Source organism: Charadrius vociferus, unplaced genomic scaffold (genome assembly GCF_000708025.1).
Source record: "Charadrius vociferus isolate BGI_N301 unplaced genomic scaffold, ASM70802v2 scaffold111, whole genome shotgun sequence".
NCBI lineage: Eukaryota > Metazoa > Chordata > Aves > Charadriiformes > Charadriidae > Charadrius > Charadrius vociferus.
The window spans coordinates 4,918,272-4,941,667 of record NW_009647046.1 but is presented as its reverse complement, the minus strand read 5'-3'; the positions used below and the strand labels follow the sequence as shown (position 1 = coordinate 4,941,667).

The 23,396-nt window shown below is 42.5% G+C and overlaps 1 protein-coding gene across 1 annotated transcript in view; it reads left to right on the top strand.

The window, feature by feature from the left end:
* The first annotated feature begins 1,287 nt into the window (after positions 1 to 1,287).
* The window catches only part of RPAP1 (RNA polymerase II associated protein 1), a 37,403-nt gene continuing 15,294 nt past the window's right edge, over positions 1,288 to 23,396 (top strand). Inside the window, exons 1-13 of the mRNA XM_009895689.1 lie at positions 1,288 to 1,515; positions 2,501 to 2,649; positions 3,197 to 3,289; positions 4,623 to 4,803; positions 6,832 to 7,008; positions 9,970 to 10,176; positions 15,288 to 15,403; positions 15,942 to 16,040; positions 16,504 to 16,605; positions 17,402 to 17,569; positions 19,893 to 20,075; positions 21,833 to 21,967; positions 22,136 to 22,315. Coding sequence (XP_009893991.1) covers positions 1,326 to 1,515; positions 2,501 to 2,649; positions 3,197 to 3,289; positions 4,623 to 4,803; positions 6,832 to 7,008; positions 9,970 to 10,176; positions 15,288 to 15,403; positions 15,942 to 16,040; positions 16,504 to 16,605; positions 17,402 to 17,569; positions 19,893 to 20,075; positions 21,833 to 21,967; positions 22,136 to 22,315 — 1,980 coding nt within the window. The 5' untranslated portion in view covers positions 1,288 to 1,325. The remainder of the gene's footprint in view (positions 1,516 to 2,500; positions 2,650 to 3,196; positions 3,290 to 4,622; positions 4,804 to 6,831; positions 7,009 to 9,969; positions 10,177 to 15,287; positions 15,404 to 15,941; positions 16,041 to 16,503; positions 16,606 to 17,401; positions 17,570 to 19,892; positions 20,076 to 21,832; positions 21,968 to 22,135; positions 22,316 to 23,396) is intronic.

Genomic DNA, 23,396 nt, shown 5'->3' with positions numbered 1-23,396 from the left:
AAATACTGCATAAGGCAATTCTTGTGTCTGTTAGCATCCTCCCCACAAGGTATCTCCTCACATATTTTACCATAAAGTATGATAATAGCGTAAGACAAAACATTTGCTTTGGGGCAGTTGCTGTGCATGTGTGATGATAGAACTTGGTTTTGGTCTGAGATTAAGACAGGGATTCACTTCCAAGCTTTGCATTTTCTCACGCATACAGCTATCCATATGGCAGATAACTGTAGTTTTAAAAATCCATATCCACTTTCCTTTCCAGCTTCACAATAAATCATCGAGTCCTGATGGGCTTTTAAAAGTGGAAGAGATCAAATATGTACAAAATATTTCAACATACCAAGTGTGGGAGGGTGTCAAGTCTGTAGCATTAGTGCTGATCAGTGATTTAATTAGTGTGAAATGTATTTGCAAACACTTTAATTGCTGTCTGCAAGAAATGGATTGACAGTTCCAGGCTCTGGGAATAAAAGGTGAGGAGTAATACTCACAAATATTTTCATGCCCAGTAGATGGGAAGTAGAATAGTTGTCTATAATAGTTGTAAAAGTCTTTATAAATACCATCCTTGGCTTTCAACCCAAAACTGGCCTGGGCAGTGAATGAAAATGCTTGGAAATAGCATGGTTTCTGCCATTAAAAGGGCAATGAAAGAATGAGAGAGAACTAAGGCAGGAGGACTAGATGAAGAAGAAAAGCCTTTTTCCCTTGAGAGATTTGAGTGAGAAGGACAGCAAACGGAGTCAGTGAGAGTGAGTGCAATGTCCAAATCTACGTGCACAGGCTCTTGCATCCTGACAGGGATGCTACCGCTAGGCTCCTGAGAAGACCGTATGCTGGAAAGGGGAGGTTTGCATGATACTGTGCTTCTAGTGTTCTTGGTTGTTGTTGACATCGGAGTAAGTCAAATCTGTTGTCTTGGACCAGGTGCTTCTCTGGCTTTGCACATCCAAGGCCATGTTGTTGGCATTCTGGCAGTGATACACTTGTTGGCTGGCTTTTTGCTGGATGGGTGCCATTCTGCTCCCAGCTGGCTGGTAGACCAGGTGTTGGCTTGTCTAGTAGCATGTTGTTCGGCAATGAAGAACAAGGTAAACAGTTTGTCTGAGACTGTGGTACAACTAGTTGTGTCCTGGGGTGATCCTGAAGTAGAGCGGCTGCAATGTGTACAGGAACAGCGAAGTTGGACAAAAATGAATAGTTTTCCCTTGCTGTTCCCATCCTCTCCTCAAGAAATCCAGTTCTGTAACCAGTTTTCCATGTCTTCAATAGGTTCCATGTGAACAGCACGCAGAGCCGGGCTGCAAGAGCAAGAAGGCAGGATGTTGTCAAGACCAAAGCCTGGAGAGTCTGAGGCAGACCTGCTGCACTTTCAAAACCAGTTCCTGGCAGCCAGAGCTTCACCTGCAGTGAAGATTGTGAAGAAAGCAGACAAGAGGAAGGGGGAGGAAGAAAACACAGATGCTGAGAGACCCCCACTGCAGGATTGCAAGGATGTAGTCATGTTGGATGGTAATTTCTCTTGTGGAGTTCTTTGAATTACTAGGTTTCTCTGTGCCTTTCAGTGTTCCTTAGTGCTTGCCCTTTTATCTCCCTCTCAACCCCGTGTTGCCTTTGCCCTGCATGTGTGTCCTCCTTGCAGTATTGTTTGTTCATAGCATTGTTGGAAAATGCACTTGTCCAACGTTAGTAGCATCCAGTAGAACCATCTTTCCAACATACTACCTTTACATTTATCAGCTGTCTGTGGTACCTTGCCAGCTTCAGCGCAAGAGGTGTTCTCTGTGATTCATACCCGTTGGACGCTTGGTGCTTATTTTACCATCTATCCAGACCGTGTTCTCAGTGTCTTTGAGATTTAGTTCTGCTAACAGCTCCAGCTTTCAGCCAGCAGATTGGGCTTGATAAACCTCCTTCCTGCGGTTTTGTTTTCCTCTGTCAGTAGTAACTGCAACACTTCTGTCGTGTGCTTAATAGTCTTAGAAGCTCAAGGTGCTTTCTTAAAAGCAACAATTTAAGTCTTGCAGTGCTTGGTTCCAGGTAAGGAAATATGATCCCAGTTTATAGATAGTGAAAAGGTGGCCTTGACTTGCTCATGATCATACAAGTCACTCACTGTTAGAGCTGGCAGTGGCAATGTGCTTTTCTGTGCCTGAACACAACCTGCGAGGACACTATTTGTTTCTACACAGCCTTGCTTCTTCCCTTCATACTTGCAGTCAGGCCTCGGTACCCTTTCCTACTTGTGCGGCTCTTTAAAAAGAACTGGGTGCCAATACATAAATAATAAATTCTTGAGCATGTTTCTGCCCACTACCCAGCACAGGTCAGAGACAGAGGACTCTTAATTGTCTTACTGCTCCCTCATCTTCTTTGTTTCTCATCAAAGTAATAAGAGGTGCTATTAGGTGGCCTTTGGTCTAGTACCTGTTGCACAGTAGTTATATTTGAGTAACTTGACTGCTTTTTTTTTTTTCTTATTATTTCCCCTCCCCAGATTTTCCTGATGTTCTCCCAGCTCTAACCCCAGCTCCTCCAAAAAAGTCCAAGATCAAAAGTGCCTGTGTCCACTTTGAGGATGAAGATCCAGAGGAAAGACTGGAGAGTCATGATCAACACATTACAGCAGTCTTCAGCAAAATTATCGTATGTCTGTATTTTATGTGATGGTCTAATGTTTTTTTGAATGCTGTAAACTAAGCAGTGGACAGGGATGAAGGGTCCTATTGCTGCTTTTTATTTCTACGGTGTAATGAATGGTTGGTAGCACTGTAGACCAGTGTCCTGGAGCACCGTGAAAGAAAAAGCTCTTTTGGTATATTTTTGCTGTCAGTTCAATATGGGTTTGAATCTGCTCTCCAGTCCAGACTGCCTATAGGTCACACTGCTTGCATGCAGGCATGTGCTTTAGGGTGGATTTGGCTGAGTTTCTGGGCTTTCTAAGGGAGATATTCTCATTTCTCTGTACTGGCCCAGGTTTTCCTGAGTGGCGTGTGGAGTTTGGCAGCCCAGACTTTTGGAAAATAGACTCACTTTGGCTCTAAATAAGCACAAGGTACTCTGAGCTTGACAGTGGTGTAGCAGAAAGCTTGTGAGCTGCAGAGCTGGGAGATTTTGAGTCCGGTCGTAGTTAAATGGTATACACGTCTGGCTGTTACAATGGTTTCTACATGGTTTGAATTTTTTGCTGCAGGAGCGGGACGTAAGTGAAGTGGCAGTAACCATTCCAGTGCCCACAGGAGACCCATTTCCAAGGACATTTCACCGCTCTGAGATAAAAAGCGAGGTAAGATTGGGAGCCGTTGTTTTATGCTACTTTCATTAGTTATTAAAACTTCTCCATAACAAAGCCTAATGCATGGTGAGTGCTAGGGCTCAGAATAAGTGACTTGACATGCTGGAGATTAGGAGCTCGCTCAACATATCTCTGGCATTACCGCCTTAGCGTAGGAGAGAGTTCCCCAACCAAGCTGCCATCAAGTAGGCAGTCCATACCCTGCAGTTAAATAATATTGGAATCCTTTTGGTTTAGGAAAAAAGGTGATCCCCTTCTTTAGTAAGGTGGATCAAATCTGTGCTGTTGTAATAGAATTGCTGCTTGTTTTTCTCTGAGGAACAATCTCTGTTAATTTGTCCACCAGGTTTGATTAAGTCTGTACTTACTGAAGTTGCACCCGATTCCTTCTGGCATGGTATTTGAGTATGGCTGCACGGATTATCTTTTGCAGCTTTTTGGATTTTGACATAATTTTTTTTCTGAGGCTGTAAAACTGGAAGTTATGGCTGCTATCGTCAGTCATTGCTGTAGTAGCAAGAGCTGCTAGCTGAGTGGGAGTGAGATGCTGGGAATTGATACGTGACTGATAGCTGTGATTGCTTTGAAGAGGTAGCTTGTTCTGGAGGACAGCTTTTTTGAAAAGAAAGAGTAATACTTTTTAAAATACCAGTTCTGTTTACCTGATGCGGGAATGCACAGAGCAGCTACCAGATGTTCAGAACTGCCTTTTAAGCTTCTCCTCTGGACTGAGGGCATACTAGAGTGTTTTTACTTGGTCTGCTGTGAATTTCCTGTGCAAGGCTGTTTAGAGCCCTGCCCTTCCATCGCCTGGGCAAGCAGCACAGTAATTTAGTCAGGATTATTTTAGCACCACTTGCCCACTTCTTACTGTGTAAATCTCTTCACCCTGCTGTTCTCTAATCACCTTATAAGAAGCCTTTTCCAAGCATGTGGTGAGCACAGTACAGTACAGCCCCATTTATCCTCCTTTACCCTCATGCTATGCAGGGTTTCCAAACAGCAGGACCGCTGGAACTGTTGTGTTTGGTGATATTTTAGGTGTACTTGCGTGGCTTGAATTCACTTCTAATTAATCATCTTCCTTCTCTAGGTAGTGAAAATATTCATGTTTTTGTCTCTCTGTCCTAGCATCAGACTGTGTGTTAAAAAAGGAATAGCACAAGCACAGAAAAGGGCAGGTGTCTGCCAGCGGCTTCTCTGTGCCATGTACCAAAGTCTGATCCGAGAGTGTCTTTAGGATCAGATCTATACGTTTCTTTGTGCCAGGTGTGTGTGGGAGTCTGGAGAAGAAAGTGGTGACACATGGCTCCCCTGTTTGCAGGTGAAGGTGGGATCTGGAAGAAAAAGCATCTTTGCACAAAAGATGGCAGCAAGAAGAGCTGCTGAAAAGGCAGCAACAGCTCCCTCTGCTGCCGAGTGTGTGCAAATAAGATCAGCTGCTCCGGATGCCCTGGATCCTGAGGGATCAGCAGGAGGGGCACCTCTCCCCAGCATCAGGGATGGTAAGTGGAGAAGGTTCTACTTATCCAGCCTACAATATTTACATAGCCTTAGTGGTCATAACATCAGTGTGCCTTATGTTTAAATTAGGGTTGCACTGTTGTCCTCAGTTTAGGAATCTCAAGGTCACTTGGAATGTCTGTGGCATGATGAGGATTTGAAATGGTCTGAGACTCAAATTAACATTCTAAAAATTGGGTTAGCTTTCTCACTGATTTTCTTTTTGCTTCACACAGGGCCAAATTTTTCAAGGTTCTTGTCCTCCTTTCCCTCTCTGTTATATGTTAAGTTTTTCTTGTTTCATCATTGATTTCCACAATTTTAGGAAGAGGGTTCTTCTTGTGTCTGATGAAGGTGTTTGAGACCACTGTGATGCAGGTTCCCACTCCTACCTAGAAGCTGAAAGCTCAGTCTTCCGTCACCAGATCTGCTGCCATGAGACTGTGGCTTTGCTCCGTGAGGAATGCTGTGAGGCAGTGCTGATGAGTCAGTGCCACCTCCAGCAGTTACTTGTCTGACAGCAACGTGACAAGGAAAGATGAAACCAATTCAACTGGTACCAGCGTCTCCGTTTTTGGTCTTGGGCCGTCCTGTTTGCTTAGGACCACCATGTGTCTGGGTTTTTCCCATCTTTTTCACATTGAAATAGAGGCCAGATGTCATTTGAGGGTTATTGCCATTTGGCTAAGGTTTCCGTCTGCCTTGATCCCTGTCAGAGAATTGGTAAGAGAACCCCGGGATGTGCTGTGCTGTGTGTGCAAAAATCCATCATCCAAGTCAATATACGGTGCTTTCTGTATATTGTGTTACAATGGTGCATATGTACTTCTGTCTGAGAAATCTCAAAGGGAGATACAGCGACCCTATAGCTGTGATCCCCTTGAAGTGGAATGCTTCTAAAATGTAGTAGCACAACAGAGGGATCAGAAAATGGCTTGGCTGCTCCAGGAAGATTGTTGCAGCAGGATCACTGGAAGCAAGAGGAGAAGAGAGGGGGCTCCATTTCTTGTAGTAACAAAATGTTTGTGCCTTGTAACCCTCAGCTCAGTGGCCGAGGGTGGGAAGCTTACTGAATCTTTTACCAGGTCACTCTGGCTTCTCATCTCTTTCTGCTCAATATGCAAGACAACTGCTGTGGAAATGACATCAAACCTTGCTGATGTTACGATAAGTGGCATTACTGCTGTTTGAACAGTTGTTTGGTGCTTTCAAGGGTTGGCTGGCTTAGGGTCATAGGGATGTTCCAAGTCACTATAGGGAGCATATGAACTAAACGTAAGGAATGAAGCCACTAAGTCCGGTCCTTGTATAGTGGGCTACAGGACAGCTGGAGGGTCACTGACCAAAGGAGCATGTTACCCTACTGCTAGACTTAAATGAAACGGGCCTTTAAAAAGGGTTTAGATCAGGTGATAAAGGAGACTTGATTTTGTTCGGGGTAGGAAGAATGTGCCCCCGTGCTGGAACTTCTAATATGTTTAACCCTTAAAGGTGAACACAGGACATTGTTAGAAGCAAACATGCCTGTGTTGAGAATGGATCCTGTATTGCTCTGGAAACTGGGTTACATAATATTTTAATTCTCTGTCTTACTCAACAGATAATTTACTAGGTTGTGGTTCACCTGACATACAAAAGTGCGTTTTCTTGGGCAGAGAAAGAATCTAGTATTCACTAACTTGGAAGAATGCTCTGATTCATCAGTTGTGAATTATGCTCCAGTTTACCTTTTCTTGCTGTTGCTTTGCATTAAAGAGACAAAATTCCTTTCCTTCATCCCTCTTCCAACTCCGAAAGAAACAAAGTGGAAATGATGTTTTGTTGTGACATGGGATGAAAGCCCAAATATTTTAATTTTGTTTGAAGCTAAACTAAACTCCTAGTTTAACATGGCTACCAATGTAAAAAAAAAAAAAAAAAACAAAAACCCACAAAAAAACCCTATCAAGCCTGGTAAAGACAAAATTGAATTACATTCATAATGCTGTAGAATTTAAATCACTAACTGCTTTCTCTGTTGGATCTTATAGGTAAAGCTGGTGACTTTTTGACCTCTCAGCGGCCTTGTCTTATAACGGGAGAGGGTCTTGGAAGCCAAAAGAGTGAGCAGGAAGCTCAAGCTATTCACAGAGAGAACTTGGAGAAGCTGCAGTCCATGTCTGAGGAAGAGATACTGCAGGAGCAGGAAAGGCTTCTGGCTCAGCTGGGTATGTGCTTCCCAGGGTGCATTCTCCTAGAGGCATGGAAGTTTACTGAATGTGTAGGTGTCCTGAAGACTTACAAATTCACAGATCAAAGATAGGAGCTTGGGACTCCTGTTCTTTGCACGTGTGGATGATCTAGCTTCCACGTCACGTCAGTAGCTTATGAGTAAGAATTAAGTGTGAAGGAATTAGAGTGCTTATTCCTCATTGAGAGGGGGCTTAGCGTAAGTCCGTTTTGTCTTCCCTGTGCTGTGGGATAAGATGGTCCATGCACGCTGGTACTTTGCACATCAAATACCTGGTTTCACATACGTGTATTGAGGTCCTAAAATGTAATTCTCTGAAGCAGGTAAGAAAACAAAGCTATTCTTAGAATGGCCATAGCAATGCTGAGGTGAGAGAGAGACCTTGGTCTTCCCCTCCAAAATACCTAACACTTGGGCCAGAACTGTCAGTACTCTAATGGGGAAAATGTGCGGGCGTGTGGGAGATTTCAAGTCAAATCTGTACTTGGTAGAGCAGAAGAACTTACAACTAGTCTCAAACTTCTTGCAAAAGTGTTTTAATTACCTGGCTGTTGGGTGCAGGGCTTTGGTCTCTTGTTTGGAACCCTGTCCGCAGTGGTGCTCTGGCAATGCCTGTCACTGACAGCTGACAGGATGAGGGAGAACACAGAGCGTGGTATGTTTGCTAAGGCTTTATATGATCTAGGGCACCGTAAAAGTTGTTGATATTGGTTTCAGTGATTTTGTACGCAGATTTTGATTTTGATCATTGATTTCAATGATTTTTGAAGAGCAGATGTACAGATGTAGGTGGCAGACAAGGGTTTTCGAAATTCTCATCATTTCAGATTCTCTAGTATCAAATTTAGGTGTGAGTGGCATTTTAGATGCATCTCTTTTGTGGGTTTACCTTAAAGATCATATTAATGGTCTTAACCTCGTTTTAAGCAGCATGGGTATAACTGGAAAGGTGGCAAAGGAACTGAGTTCTCCAAACTACCTGAGGTGGAAAAAAAAAAATTTTTTTTTTTAACTTCACAATATCTTGTTTACGCACTTTCTTCTTGTGACTGATTTGTGATCTTTGCTCCTTGTCCCCACCACTCTGTCCTTTGGGATATTAGTGAAGCGAACATCTAAGGAGTTTGAAAATGATAGGATGTATTTTAAGTATTTTTGAACAATTAATTACGTTCTAAAACAATGTATTTGTTTATACGCCCTATGGGTTAAAATTGTAGGATCTTTCAGTCTTTGAGGCCTTAAGGAAACTGGGAGTAATTTTGGCATTCCTAAAATATCTGTGGTTAGGGAATTATCCATGATAAAGCAACTCCTCAACTAAATTGTTGGCTTATAGGTGAACTTGGGAACTGGAGAGGCACAGAGATGTGGACTAAAGAGACTTTTTCTCCGTGTTCAGGAGTGTGAATAATTTGTGGGTGTTTAATGCTGCCCAGTCTCTGAATTAACCTCTTAGTTATGAAGCAGATGAGACTCTATGGTGTGGAGTATGAGGATGGGTAGGCAATTCCATGCTGGGCAGTGTCTTCGGGGTCTTATTGTTGATACTGTTCTGGTTTTGCGCACGGAGATTCTGGGCAGGAGTAGGCTTACTTTCTGACATACTGTGCACAGATTGACGTAATCAGTGACTTGTTTGTCACTGTGTGAAAGGATGAAGTAATGAATACAGTCTCTTCCTTGCTGTGTACAGTGAAGTGTGAGAAAGTGAGAGCTCTGCTTGCATTCAGGAAAAAATATGGGTGCTTTAATGAGACTGGGCTGAATGCCTCTCCCTCACCAAGTGAGGTTTAAACTGCATCATGAGGAGAGTGTGGGGTAATGTATGTGCAATCACAAGTGTGGGATAGATCCCTGCATCCTCTTTGAACTGTTTCAGAGACATGGAAGTTGTTTCTTTTTTTGGGATGACTTCTCCCAAGTACAGAGCATTTCTGAATTCCTTGTCCATTGTCCTCCAAAGAATAAATAACCAATGTAGGTGTTATGTTCTGTTACTTTATATGTCTCTGACGCTGCTTATTGGAGTACCTCTGAGCCTTTTAGAGGCACAGTGCACAGGCTTTTACTGTTCACCTCTGGCATAAGCATCCCAATGCCGTCTTCTTGATGGAGAATATTCAGAGAGAAAGTGCGCTCTATCAAAAATGATGTGGGATATCTGTAGCAGATCTGAAAGTAAAATGTTGATCTTGTGACATTTTCCTATTTTAGGGCTGTAGGAATATTATCTTTCCTTCAAAACACCCCTGCCTCCCAAACGTTCCTCTTTTCCTCCAAAGCATGAAGAGAGCGGCCATGTCTGTTTTCTGTATGTTGTCAGATCATAATTGACTCTCAGGATGGGGAGTCAGTTCGGAACAAATAAGATCTCCTTCTCCTAACATAATATCTAGACCATGCACGGCAGCTCTAGTGCAATTCAATAAAGAGCAGATAATTTGTTTTGTGGTGTCTGTTCGGTGTATTCTTGTAGCGTTCAGATTGCTGCCACTGAGCAGTCCACAGGCAGGGTAGGCAAACTGTCAGACCTGGGTTCCTCCCATAAATCACAGACCAGAATTCTCTCCACAATGAATAGTCCTGTTTAGATGCGCCTTTTCAGTGACAGAGAGGGGGGAAATAAACAATTATCTCCTTATTTGTAAGTTGGGAGAATAACGAGAATTTTTGTTGTTGTTTTACCTTGAAAGACATTTATCAGCTCTCTCTGTGCTGTTGCCTCACAGGTCAGTTGTACCCAGTTTATGTGCTGAAGAGGTCATGAAGCAGTTAAGTGCCTCAGTTTGAAAAGAAGTGACAGTTGGTACAGAAGAAGAGGGCATGTGGAATGGGAATGAAAAGGCTAAAACATAAATAGCAGGAGCTATAGACATATCAAGTATTTTGAGACTTTCTGTCACTTCTCTGTCTGTCTCTTTGTCAATACTTGCAGATTCCAGTTTAGTGGCTTTCTTAAAGTCACGACGTGGTGGCAATGAAGGCCAGAAAAAGAATTTAAAAATGGAACAGAACAGACTGGAGGAGTTTGTGGAATCTCTGCCTGTGGCTGAGCATGGTGTAGGATCATGTCTTTCCATGCAGGATTCGGGTCTGGAAGAATCTGTAAGGAAGGAAGAAAACATGAAGGTGGAAATCACAGGTAAGAAACAAAGCGCGTGCTGTTAATGTTCTGAACATAAGGTTTGTATGGTGTTTGCATCAATGCAGTTTGGATTGATGTGGCACTTTGTTAGTTATCCAACTCGGGATTTTATCATGATATTTAAAAAATACATGTATTTTGGATTCAAAAAAGAACATCTCAAATATTTCTAGCTGGGCTTGGCAGATTGGAAGGGTGATACACTGTAATGGAGGTGAGCTATTGAGTGGGAGGTCTTGCTTTGTTTTTTGAAATTTGTTCTGAGATCTCTGAAGGGAAAACGTGTTTTAAACTAGATATCATTGCTCTTCTGTTCAGTCATGTGAACAGGGAAACAGAAGAGTGTGGTCATGAGATTCAGCTGCTGCTTGAATTGTTTCCTTTCACTGGGACCAGTTAGGGACAAGAGGGTGTTGGGTAGATAAGAATTAGTGATTTGCTTACAGGCTAGCATGGGGGCAACAATTAATCTGACTTCAGGGAAATTGCTCATATAGTGCATGAATGTCTTATCATGACATGCTCCTGATGGCCTCACTCTGTGGCTTCTATCTCAGAGCCCACATGGTAATTTCCACAAGATAAAGTTCTTTTCTTTGTGGTGTGGATGGAGGGAACTACTAAGGTACAGAGTGTTCTGTTTTTTTGGAAGAATTGTACAGAGCTGTTGCCTCTTACAACAGAACTCTTTAATACTCAGTCAAGAATAGTGTGGCCAGCAGGTCAAGGGAGGTCATCCTCCCCCTTTAGTCTGCCCTGGTGAGGCCGCATCTGGAGTATTGTGTCCAGTTCTGGGCTCCACGGTTCAAGAAGGTCAGGGAACTGCTGGAGAGGGTCCAGCAAAGGGCAACAAAGATGATTAGGGGATTGGAACATCTATCATATGAAGAAAGGCTGAAGGACTTGGGTCTTTTTAGTCTAGAGAAAAGAAGATTGAGGGGGTATCTAATCAATACTTATAAATATTTAAAGGGAGGGGGGCAGGTAGATGAGAACAGTCTTTTTTCAGTGGTGCCCAGTGATAGGACAAGAGGTAACGGGCACAAACTTGAACATAGGAAGTTCCATCTTAACATGAGGAGGAACTTCTTTACTTTGAGGGTGGCAGAGCACTGGAACAGGCTGCCCGGAGAGGTTGTGGAGTCTCCCACACTGGAGACATTCAAAACCCACCTGGACACCATCCTGTGCAACCTGCTGTAGGTGACCCTGCTCTGGCAGGGGGGTGGGACTAGATGATCTCCAGAGGGCCCTTCCAACCCTGACCATTTTGTGATTCTGTGATTCAATATATGGCTGTATGAGGAGAAAGCTGCTTTATCCCCAGCAGCTAAAGCAACCCGTATATTCTCATGGCAGAGAAGTGTTTTCCCCTTAAGCTTCTGCTCTTATTGTTGCTTTCCTCACTGCAGCTTTTTCTTTAGCCATTTCTTTTTCTCTGTTGTGTCTTTAGGCTGCCATTCTCATCTTCCCTGAACTTTTGTATGTAGGATGTCCCTCTCCTTCGTTAGCATGCTTCTCCTCCAGTTTCATGTCAATTTTTGGTTGTTTCTATCTCTTGATCCTCTCTTCTGATGTATTCTTTGTGTCCCAGTGCAACGTGCAGATTGATTAAAGAGGTCTCTGAATCACTCCTGCATTTCAGCTTGGTGTTTGCAAGAGATAACAACCATTGACCATTTTCTTGATGAGAGGGATGAGTCTGTGAGTGTATGTGTGTGTACATGTGCAGGAGAGGGAAAGCTGATTAGCCTCTTATTGAGGAAAACTGGGCCCAGTCTTGTTCAACATATTCATTGATGATCTGGATGAAGGGATAGAGTGTACCATCAGCAAGTTTGCTGATGACACAAAACTGGGAGGAGTGGCTGACACGCCAGAAGGCTGTGCTGCCTTACAGCGTGACCTCGCCAGGCTGGAGAGTTGGGCAGAAAGAAACCTTATGAAGTTCAATAAGGGTAAGTGTAGGGTACTGCACCTGGGGAGGAATAACCCCATGCATCAGTACAGGTTGGGGGCTGACCTCTTGGAGAGCAGCTCTGTGGAGAGGGACCTGGGAGTCCTGGTGGACAACAGGATGACCATGAGCCAGCAATGTGCCCTGGCGGCCAAGAAGGCGAATGGCATCCTGGGGTGCATCAAGAAGAGTGTGGCCAGCAGGTCGAGGGAGGTCATCCTCCCCCTCTACTCTGCCCTGGTGAGGCCGCGTCTGGAGTACTGCATCCAGTTCTGGGCTCCCCAGTTCAAGAAGGACAGGGAACTGTCCTTTGCTGGAGAGGGTCCAGCAAAGGGCAACGAAGATGATTAGGGGATTGGAACATCTCTCCTATGGAGAAAGGCTTAGGGACTTGGGTCTCTTTAGTCTAGAGAAAAGAAGATTGAGGGGGGATCTTATTAATACTTACAAATACTTAATGGGAGGATGCCAGGGGGATGGGAGTAGTCTTTTTTCAGTGGCGCCCAGTGATAGGACGAGGGGTAATGGGCATAAACTTGAACATAGGAAGTTCCATCTTAACATGAGGAGGAACTTCTTTACTTTGAGGGTAGTGGAGCACTGGAACAGGCTGCCCAGAGAGGTGGTGGAGTCTCCCACTCTGGAGACATTCAAAACCCGCCTGGACGCTGTCCTGTGCAACCTGTTGTAGGTGACCCTGCTCTGGCAGGGGGGTGGGACTAGATGATCTCCAGAGGTCCCTTCCAACCCTAACCATTCTGTGATTCTGTAAAACACTTAACTGAATAGTCCTTTTGCTGTTTCTCCCCAAGTTTTGCTTTTCCGTGAATCCATCTTAATCAAAAAGACTATTTTTAGTTCTTTTTAGTTCCAGAACAATCGAGTGCACAAGTAACACCAGGTTAAGTGACATTCTTTTACTCACCTGGGAGCAATAGAAGTGGGTTGTTCAGCCTGTAAAGGCTGAACAAGATTGTAGTAGTGCTCTTGGGAATAGCTTAGTGTTCAGAGCGTCGTGTGCTGTCTTCTTTTGCTTCCCATGGAAGACTGCGCAGGAAAGGAGAAGAGGAGTTTTCCCAGGATTATTTGAAATAACAAAGAAAGGATGAGCTGGAACACAGTTATAAAACCAAGGGAAGCCTTTCCAGCACCTGAGTTTATGCCTGCAGACCATCTTGGCCAACAGGAGATGTAAAATCTTAATTTGACATTAGCACTAGTGTTGGGATTTTGCATCTGTTTGTGCTCAGAAGTAAACTCATCATGAATAACCCACCCAAAATAGTTATTCTGAATTTCCCTAGAGAGAGGATGATGACACAAAGCAATGGGATTGCTCAAAAGTCAAACCAGCCTCTCTAATGAGATAAAAGGCTGTTGTTTCTAATAAACAAGATGGTGAAGCCTTTACCCAGCAACTTGCAATCTTACTGAATCGACAAGTAAATTCTGGCACTGAGACAAAAAGGGAAGCAAAGCAGAAAGGGAAGATGTTGGCTGGTAGCCTTTAAGATAACCCAAGTCTGAAAAAGTTCAGTGCAAATGTTGCATTTGCACTGACAGCTTGTGTTTTTGTAAAGGGATTTCTTGGTAACTGAACGATCTGATGATACCTTGGAAAACATATCCGTCTTTTCTTGTTGACGAGATCATAATACTAAGGGCTGGTGGTAATATGTGTAATCCTATTCATAGAATGATTAATTCAACCCTATCAATTTAGTGATTAATGCAGAAAACAATTTGTTGAACTACAAATGTCAATGGATTTCATTTTTCTGCTGATTTTATTTCCTCTAGTTTTGCACCTACCACCCACAAACATTCCACTTTCTTACACTTCAGATGCTTTTTGCTTCTCTTCAATTAAAATGTGTGCTGAGCCTTTGGCTGAAATTCTGCAGAACAGCATTCTGGCTGAGGAAGATAACTCTGTGCTTGGTTCCTTGCCTGACTCAATACTACATTGATCCTAAGGGTGAAGCATCATCCTAGAAAGGATGAGTGTCCTTCCTGAAAGTTTATCTGCTAATTGGAGGAAAGTAAAAGGTTAGGTTTCAGGGCAGTCATCAGCGGGAAAAGATCTGATGAAAGAAGATCATCTCAGTGGGACTCATTGTTCCTTGCAAGAGAAGACCAGAGGACTACGATTAATAGCAGCAGTCCAAATGAATTCTGGGTTGCTCCAGCAGGACTGATGCTGCTGCTTTTTATGCCCTCAGACTGCCTGTTTGTGTCCTTATGTGTGATTTCTCTTGAGATGGCAAAGACTTCTTAGCTCATCTCTTCTCGTGCTGGTATGGGATAGTATCTTAGTGGCAAAGCATTACCTTTCCTAGTGTTGAGATAATTTCCAGTTTGAGATTATTCCACATGCTGATCTGTCTCCTTCATAGGGCAACTCTTCTGATGTCAGGCATAAATGTCTTGTTTTTCAAATTCTTCCAGTCAAAGCTCTCTATAAAGTTAAATCAGTAATTTCTTCTGATAGTACTTGCACCTTTGAAATTCTTGTTTAACTCTCCAGTTTCCTCATTGAGTTGTTTCTCAGGCAAGCTCTGTAAATTTTCAGCTGTTTTGATCTTTTCTTCCCAACCTGATCTCCTCAAAGCCTTTAGAGGGGGACACAAAATGAAGATAGCAAATGTGACAAAAGCCCAAATAGTAGTGTTTGTGCTCCCTCCGGTGTATCTAGGCTCAAGTCATACCAGCCTCCAATAATTTGCTTGGACCTCTCTGCATTAATACTTTTGAATCATTTCACATTTCCCCTAACACTCCCCTCTTTGTATGATATTAGTTTGCTTTCTCAAAAGTAGGGCTGATATTATTTTTCTACCCTGGTTCTGATTACTTGCCTTATTTATGTCCTGACTTCTGTTGAACTCCTCCCAAATTAACCTTGTCTGTGAATTTCATTACAGTGCTGTTTACTTCCTGTTCTACCTCTCCTGAAAGATGAAAACAGCTTTAGACCTTTGATGTTTATGCATCAGGCAACAGTCAGTTTGAAACTTGTTTTCTTCTTATTTTACATGAATCCTATATTTGTTGCAGTCTTTAAGCCAAGTAGGTTGGCAAAGAGGGAATAGTATTTTCTTCATCCCTACCTTGGAAGGTAAGACTGCCATTTTTTCCCTCCCCTGCAAAGATGATGATCTGCCTGTGAAGCCCAAGAAGGAATGGATTCACATGGACAATGTGGAGTTTGAGAAGCTGGAATGGATGAAAGATTTGCCTTCACCCCGGCAGAAGAAAACCAAAAAGGTTTGAACACAGAAACTGGTATTTTTCTTGTTTGTGTCTGGATCGTGCTTCTCAGCAGTAGCAGTTTTGAAGGCTTCAAAAACTAGTCTTCTGGTTTTACTCAATTTGTAAGATTTCATCATGCTGAGAGATTCCCTAGTTTCTTCTGCAGGGTGGGATGATACATGGTCAGTTCAGTCTGTAGTGCTCAAGACAGCTAGGAAGTGAGAGTCTAGCAGTTGTAGTCAGGGATGAAACAGGTCTGAACGCTAAGAAAAAAGGAAAGAGGGGAGTAAATTTTTTTTAAGAGTTTGAGGCCCAAGACAGCTAGGAAGTGAGAGTCTAGCAATTGTAGTCTGGGATGAAACAGGTCTGAAAGCTAAGAAAAAAGGAAAGAAAAAAAAGAGAGAGTAAATATTTTTTAAGAATTTGAGGCCTGACCTGGGGAGTTTTTGAACTGTCACATTCCAGCAGTTGGTGTAAGAGTGGTATTTGAAGTGATGAATGGAGTGGAAGGCAACAGAAATAACCTTTTTCTCCCTCTACCCTTTTATTGTAGGGAATGCAGGCTCGATTCAGTTTAAAAGGAGAATTGATTCCTGCAGATGCCGATTTACCGACACATCTAGGCCTGCATCACCATGGAGAAGAGGCAGAGGTAGGTGTAATATAGTAGAAAGGGCACAGCCATTTCCTTTGTTTGATTTGGCAGATTCCTTTTGCGTTGAGGCTTTTTAGTGACAAAAACCTTAGGAAAGTCAGGACGGCTGATTTTCTTTTGATACAAGCTCCTGAAGAGAAATTGGGTCTGCATGCATTAATTGCTTTACTTTGAGAAAACTCCATTAATGCTTTTTCTCTTTAATGCCATTAAGGATCTGTGGTGTTGGAAAAAGGTGCACATATACATCCTTTTCTTAAGAAGTTCAGTTTTCTTCTGTCGCATCAATGATTAGAATCTCTTTTGCAATTGCCACAAAGCAGCAAACAACATTGTATTTTGGTTTATCTCCTGTTATGCCGTATTTTACAGTTAATCTTATTTTAAGGGGCCCGTTTTTACATATAGCTGAGTGTCGGTGTTCTTTGTTTTGTTCCTCCCCTCTCCCCCCCCCATTTAGAGGGCTGGTTATTCTCTCCAAGAGCTCTTTCATTTGTCTCGCAGCCAAGTTATTCAGCAGAGGACGCTGGCTCTGCAGGTCTTGGGTCGTATTGTTCAAAAGGTAAGTCACTTCCCACTGAATTTCTCTCCATAATTCAAGTTTCTGGTGGATCAGGGCCCAGATTCTCTGGTACTAGTTGTTTGCCTTCTATTGTTCAATGACAGTGAGAAAAATCACTATCTGGGCATTCTTTTTCACTGAGGATCTCCTTACTGTTAGAAAAGTCAAGTGTTGGGACATAACAAGCTGAGTTTCAGGTTTCTCTGGAGGGAGATGCTTCCAAGTGTTGTTCATCAGCAGTGCTGCAACTTCAGTTCTTGTGTTGGTTTGGACACAAGTTATCTTTTTTGGTGTGACTTTTGCGACAAACCTATCCTTGGCAATGGCCCTTTCACTCCTGTTGTCTGAGCCAGCTTCATGATGTGCTTTTTCTGCAGGAGGTGAGAATGAGCCAGCCTACTTGTAGAGCTATGTGCCAATAGCATAAATTACAATGAGTATTTACTTCTGTGCACATTTCCACCTAACTCTTTGGGGGAGTGCTAACCTTCCCTCCAACAGTGGAGCCAGAGAAGAAGAAACAGGCTTTGAGTGTGGCTTTGAGAAGAATGGTGGGGCGGAACAGGAGGGAGTCAGAAGATGGTTCCAGATTTTGGAAAGAAAGGTTTCTTGCATTAAGGAACTTCAGTTGCAAGCCTCTGTAGAATGAAAGGAGGAGAAAATAAAGGAAGTAACCCTACACACAGTTTAGCTGCTTTACAGTAGAAATGGGAAGAGGCAAACATGCAGAATGTTGAGATGTACCCAGTTGAGATGAGACAGCTCTAACACTGGGTCTGTGTGGCATACGTTTCAGGCAAAGACTGGAGAGTTTGCTTCCTCTTTGAAGGGCAGCATTCTGCGTCTGCTGCTTGATGCTGGGTTTCTCTTCTTGCTGCGCTTCTCACTGGATGATGCAGTGGATAATGTCATGGCAGCATCTGTTGGTGCTCTCCGTGCTCTGCTGGTGTCACTCGATGATGAGGTGAGACAATCATTAAGTGCCTGGGTTTGATTTCAGGCTGAGCTGTTTACAGGAATCAGAATGAGAAGATACGGTAAGTAGCTTGAACAACGGCTTGCTGGATGGGTTAGCTTAATGGTCAATAGAATGCCATTGCTGTGCTTTGGGACAGACAAGGGAGTGTGTTATCCCAGTCTGACAGATTCAGACGTCTTTTTTCCTGTTTGAATTAGCTCCGCCCCATGATTAAAATCAGTACAGGCTGCTGAGGTTCTCTTCCCTTTGACATCTTTACAGTCTAGATCAGGCCACTACTAATGTATGTGTACAATTTGGTTGTTTTAGCATGGCCTCTTATTTGTTGGCTTCTTGCTTTGTAGTTTTTTGGCTTCTGAACAGATTAAATATTCTCCCTGCTTTCTCTTATGCTTCATAAAGGTGCTGTTTTCTTTTTCTCCAATTGTCCATTTTCTGCTGTTCTCATGTGCTTTTCTTACACTGATAGACATGTGAGAATGGCAAATTAGTTGTTTATTTTCTCCTTGATGCTTTTTCTCCAGTTAGAAGGTTGAAGCTTCTTTTGGGTGTTCAGAGACACTAGAGACCCCTGAGCAGCAAGATTAAGATTTCTTCCTGGTTGGAACAGAAGCAGTCCGTTATAGGTAACACATGCTGTGGGCTCTGTTTTGAGTTCCTTCCATGAGAGCTGCTGCTGTGTCAGACTGCAAAGGGGCTGGTGATAGAAAAGAGTAGGTGGATTTCAAGAAACCCTCTGCAACTTCTCCCAGGCCTTTAGAGCTATCCCTAGAGGGGAGACAAGAGAAATTAAGGACTGGGTAGCTTTCTCCACATCTTGCTCCTTTTCTAAGCTATGAGCATAATGGTTTTCTTCTAGATGAGTCCTGCCCACTCATGGTAATTAATGTTACGAATCAGCTTCTTAATATGCTTTTCTTTCTTCTGCTATTACTCTGGTTTATAACTGTCTGCAGTGCTCTGATTCTCAGATCAAAGCTTGTGGTGTGATGTCTTGTGTAAGTGGAGAGTGCTGACTCTCAATGCCAAAAGCAGCACTGTGTCAGTGTCGGTATATTTTTCTCATTTGGAGAGTCCTTCCTAAAGTCTTGTGTTGCTCAGTTTCAGAAGGTCTCTGAGGAAGGATCAGGGCTGGAATTCTGGCCTTTTGCTTCAGGATTTGTAAGACAAACAGGATTTATCCCACAGAAGATCAACACAAAAATCATGTTGTCTGAAGGTTTTGTTCATTTATCAATGGCTATGGGAAGGAAGCGCCTTTCTCTTCTTCCTTCGAAGACCCAAATGCTTTGTCTTGTGCTTTTCCTTATCTTGGTGGAAGGAGGACCATAGTCACAAACTCTGTATTCCAGATGGACTCATAGCTTCATCCACTAAAGTCAGGCCTCTTCTGACCATGTCATTTACTCACTTGCCAATTTTGTTTAATTTTGCTTTTTTTTTTCCTTAATGTTTGATAATTACTTGCGCTTCCTTCGCACTTCCATTTGAAATTTTTCGAAACACCTCAGGGTATAGTTGAAGTCTACCACTTCTTTTCTGACTAATGCAGTAGTTATTTCTGATTGCCAATTCAGGAAATGGAAATTTAAAGCAGTTAAGTAATGCAAGCATTAGATTTGACTGTCTTTTATACTCTAAAATGTTTTGGGGCAAGTAGTTCTGCTATGGGAGCAATACCCTCTCTGAAAAGTTGAAACACTTATCGCAGTATTGCCCTAGAACTTGAGAGTATCTGACACTGTCATTAGCTATGAACAAAAAAGGGTGCTTTTATTTGCTGTAGCTGAGTGGTTTTCAAACAAAAGCTAAATCAAACATGACAGATACACCAGGGACCTTATTTTCTAAGTATGGTTTATTTTAACATACCAGTTTTTACATGATCATTCTGTATTATTTGATATTTAAGTTCCACACAGGTCCAGAAATGGGAATAGAGCAAATAAATGCCAAATTCCAGTTTAACTTCTAGAGCCTTTGTGGCTTATTTATTTATTTTTATCTTAAACATTTTTCACTTAAGCTGCATTTCTGTTACCTATGTACTGAATTTAATTCACTTCACAGTAATTGCTTCTCGTTATTTCCCATGTGTGTGTGGGTCATAGGTTAAAATCACTTCCCTGAAAAAGCATTGCATTGTACACGAACGTGTTTAGAATGCCCTTTATTGTGCTCCTGTTTTCCTGGAGTTAGGTGGGAATCAATAAAGCATTCCGTAATCAAGAGCATCCTTGAAAATTTTTTGTCTTCCGTGATTTCTTTGTGAATAATTTTATTTTATGTGCTTTTGCTCTCTGTATAGAAATATCTTGATTGGACTTTCTCATGGTACCAAGGGATGGCTGCATTCCCCTTTGTCCCCAACAATGAGGAGGAAGAAGAGGAGGAAGAGGAAGAGTTAAATGGAACAGAGAAGTCTCAAGATAAAAAATTAAAGGACGAAAACAAGCCAGATCCAGATGTGGCCCGATATGATGTTGTAAAGGTAAGTACAGGGCTACACCTGAAATCTTTTTTTGGAAAATAGGCTCTGCACATGGTTCTGCACACTGTTGAAACTTCTACACTCCTGTGTATGCTGTTAAGAACATCCTGAACAAGAATTAAAACTCTTTCCTGGCTGTTGGATATTATGTTTCTGTCATATATTACCAGGAGGGTAATTTTATTGATCTCTTAAAAATGTTGAGGCTTGACCCGTGTGATTTTAGTATCAGTTAGTACCTCTTACTTCCTCTGGGGAAATTGGCAACAAGCACACTGATGACCTTGTAAGACTTGCTGAAAGACTGCATACAAATATGATTTTCAAGCTTCCTTACTTGGTCTAAAAGTGAAGAGGTTCCAGACACTGTTAAAGTGTCTGTATGCACTTTTGTAAAGTTAAACATGAGCACTACAGCTAGATAGTTCAGAACTAGTTAGATTTGTACAATGACATTCTTTTTGTATTTGACATAAGGTGGTTACTTAGCATTTCTCCAATTTAATTCTTCATATTTGCATTTCTCAGAGTTACAGCATTAGGAAGGAATTCCTCACGTATTTAAGCCTAATCCCACATTCCTGAGATCTAAAAATAGCAATCTTTATCTCAAACCCAACCTTGGTGGTGCTAATGCAACTCTCTTGCCTGCTGCAGTCATTTTGATCACATCACTTACTCCATCTGCTTGAGGCTGTGTTCAAATGGCACTTGGTTAAGAGCTTCGCTGTGAAAATGAATTACTGTACTCGGGCATCTGGTCTCATTTAGAGGCTTCGTGATTTCAGATGTATTCTACTAGGTGACACTGTTTAAAAAGCTTAAGAAAAGAGTTGTAGACAGAAGAGATGAGATCAGTTTCTGATTCTGGAAAGAGTTGTATGGTTCAGCGTAATGGCTTTTTAAATTATTCCAAGTGGTCTGAACTCAGAAGATATTTGGGATAAAATTCTCCACTGTTACAGTTGTAAAAATTCCATTTCATGCCTGCTTATTGGCTGTTACAGCCCAGTTACTCCACACAGTTTGAAAATGAGTATTTAAACTAGCAGCTGAACTCGATCAGGCCTAGAACTACAACCTTGCTTTGCTGCAATTCAGAAGTATTGGTAGTAGGAACTCGGGTGTTGTGGAGTTGCTTTTTCCCAAAACTAGGAACGCATAACTCTGTCACTTAAATTGAAGATTTGTTTCCTAGCACCACCACTGATCATGGTCTTCTCCTCTGTGAACCATAAAATAAAAATCACATCATCTCTCTGCATCTCTCTCTTTCTACTGCAAGATAGGGTTTTGTGTCTGTTCTCTGCCTCTGTCATCGTCCTCTGACATAACAGGTACGATCAGACAGAGTGCTGCATTAGGTGGAGGTGGTATCTGGCCAAAGTGATCCAAGGAGCATGAGAACTGTTTTCAGCCACATTAGGGTTTAGTAGTCTTTTATAGGGAAGTTTGTTTTCCTGGTCCCTGTTACGTACAGTTTCATAGTCTGGAAGACACAAGTATCCAAACCCCACTGGTGGGGATTCAGAACAGAAGTTGAGTTGTTCCCGCTCTCTTGAGTGAACTTTTGCTCATTTGCTAGCGTACTGGCAATTCCGCAGAAACTTACCTCTTTGTATCCCCACTGGTAATTTTAAAGCCTTTTCTCTGCAGAAGATGTAATTGAATCTGCTTTTGTCTTCCAGCAACTTTAGTTCAGAGAGCAATCATTAAAAGCCTAATGGATTTTATTTTTTTTCCCTCCCTCCTTGCAGGGACTATTGAAGACACGGATCCAGCATCGGCTGAGGTACATCCTGGAGGTGGTACGACCTGTTCCAACAGTAGTCCTGGATATACTGCACATCCTCACCCACATAGCAAGGCACTCCTCTGAAGCATGCAGCCAGGTAAATCTCCCATTGTACAGGAGCTCTGGAATGTTTGAAAAAGGGAAGAAAGAAGCAAGTAAAGTTATGGCAAGGAGATGATACAAACCTGCGTGTTTTGCATGTCTTCTGCACGTCTATATAATTGCATACTTTTAGTTATTTGTGCTGCCTGCTATTTCTCTGCAGCTGCTTGACTGTCCTCGGTTGATTGAGACCATTGTCAGGGAATTTCTCCCTACTCAGTGGGATCCCCAAGTGGCTGAACCAGGGTGTTTACTCACCAGCCTCCATGGAGTTGCTTGCGCCACTGCTATGAAGTTCATCAGAGTGTTGGCATCTGGAGGCCGAAATGCAACAGCCAGGCTGGTGAGTGATTCTCAGAAGAGCTTTTCTGATTGCAAAGGCCTTTGTTCTCTGTGCCTTACTTTCTAAGTAAAGAGAGAGGATTAATTGGAGGTGACTCTGAGCTGAAGCTGAAATAATCCTTGTGAAGAAGGGGCATATGTGTGTTTTGAAGGAACTGTTGGCAGCATCGTAATAATGATGCCTTCTGCTGTGTACCAGTAGAAGAGCTGTCTCAAGCTTTTCTCTGCTTTTTCCGTTTTACGTAGCGCAGTTGTGCAAAATCACATAGCCCAGCTCAGTGATACTGACCAACAGCAGGTGTTTAGAGCACACATTGGTGTGTGACACTCTGTACTCTCCCGTGTTCCAGTTATAGGCAGCTTAGGACTGTATAAACCAGAGATTTAATCGCTATCCTTGTGTTTTACAACCCTGGTTGAACTTTTCTGCTGTTCATTTATCTTAAGTCTGAGGTCATTTATCAATATTTCCAATCCCTCTTATCTATTTCCGGACAGGTTTTCCACTTCAGAGATAATTGCATTCGCTCATCTAGGTTCTCAAACTGGTGCTATAAATGCGTAACTTCTACCAAGAGCAGCACCCAGTACGGTGCAGTAAGCGCCTCTTAGGGTTTTTGGTTCAGTATTGTCAATAGCATCTAATAAATTGCCATCCAGGAAACTGCTAACATCAGCAGAAGAATACCAGTCTGTGCTGTAACATACATAGAATAACGTGCTGATAATGGATAGTGGGTTATTTAAAGGCTGTTAAGTGGTGCTAGGGACATAATAGAAAATCTCTGAATTTTACTCTGTTTCAGGCTTTGTGTACTCCAGGTGTTTCAAGGCATGCAAAAATTGCTTACAAGGTTCCTGCCACTCATGCTTTGGTTCTATTGCACTTTCATCTGGCTTGTTACAGGCACTTAAACATGGGAATGGAAGATAATAAAAAACTACATCAAAATCATCAATGTAGGAATTTGTTTTAGCTAACAGCAAAGTTCTTCCATCTTCCTCCTCTGGAATTAAATTTGACTTTGCCCCCTGTTCTGTAGGAGGGGTGTCAGAATGCATAGTTTGATTCATCAGCTCCT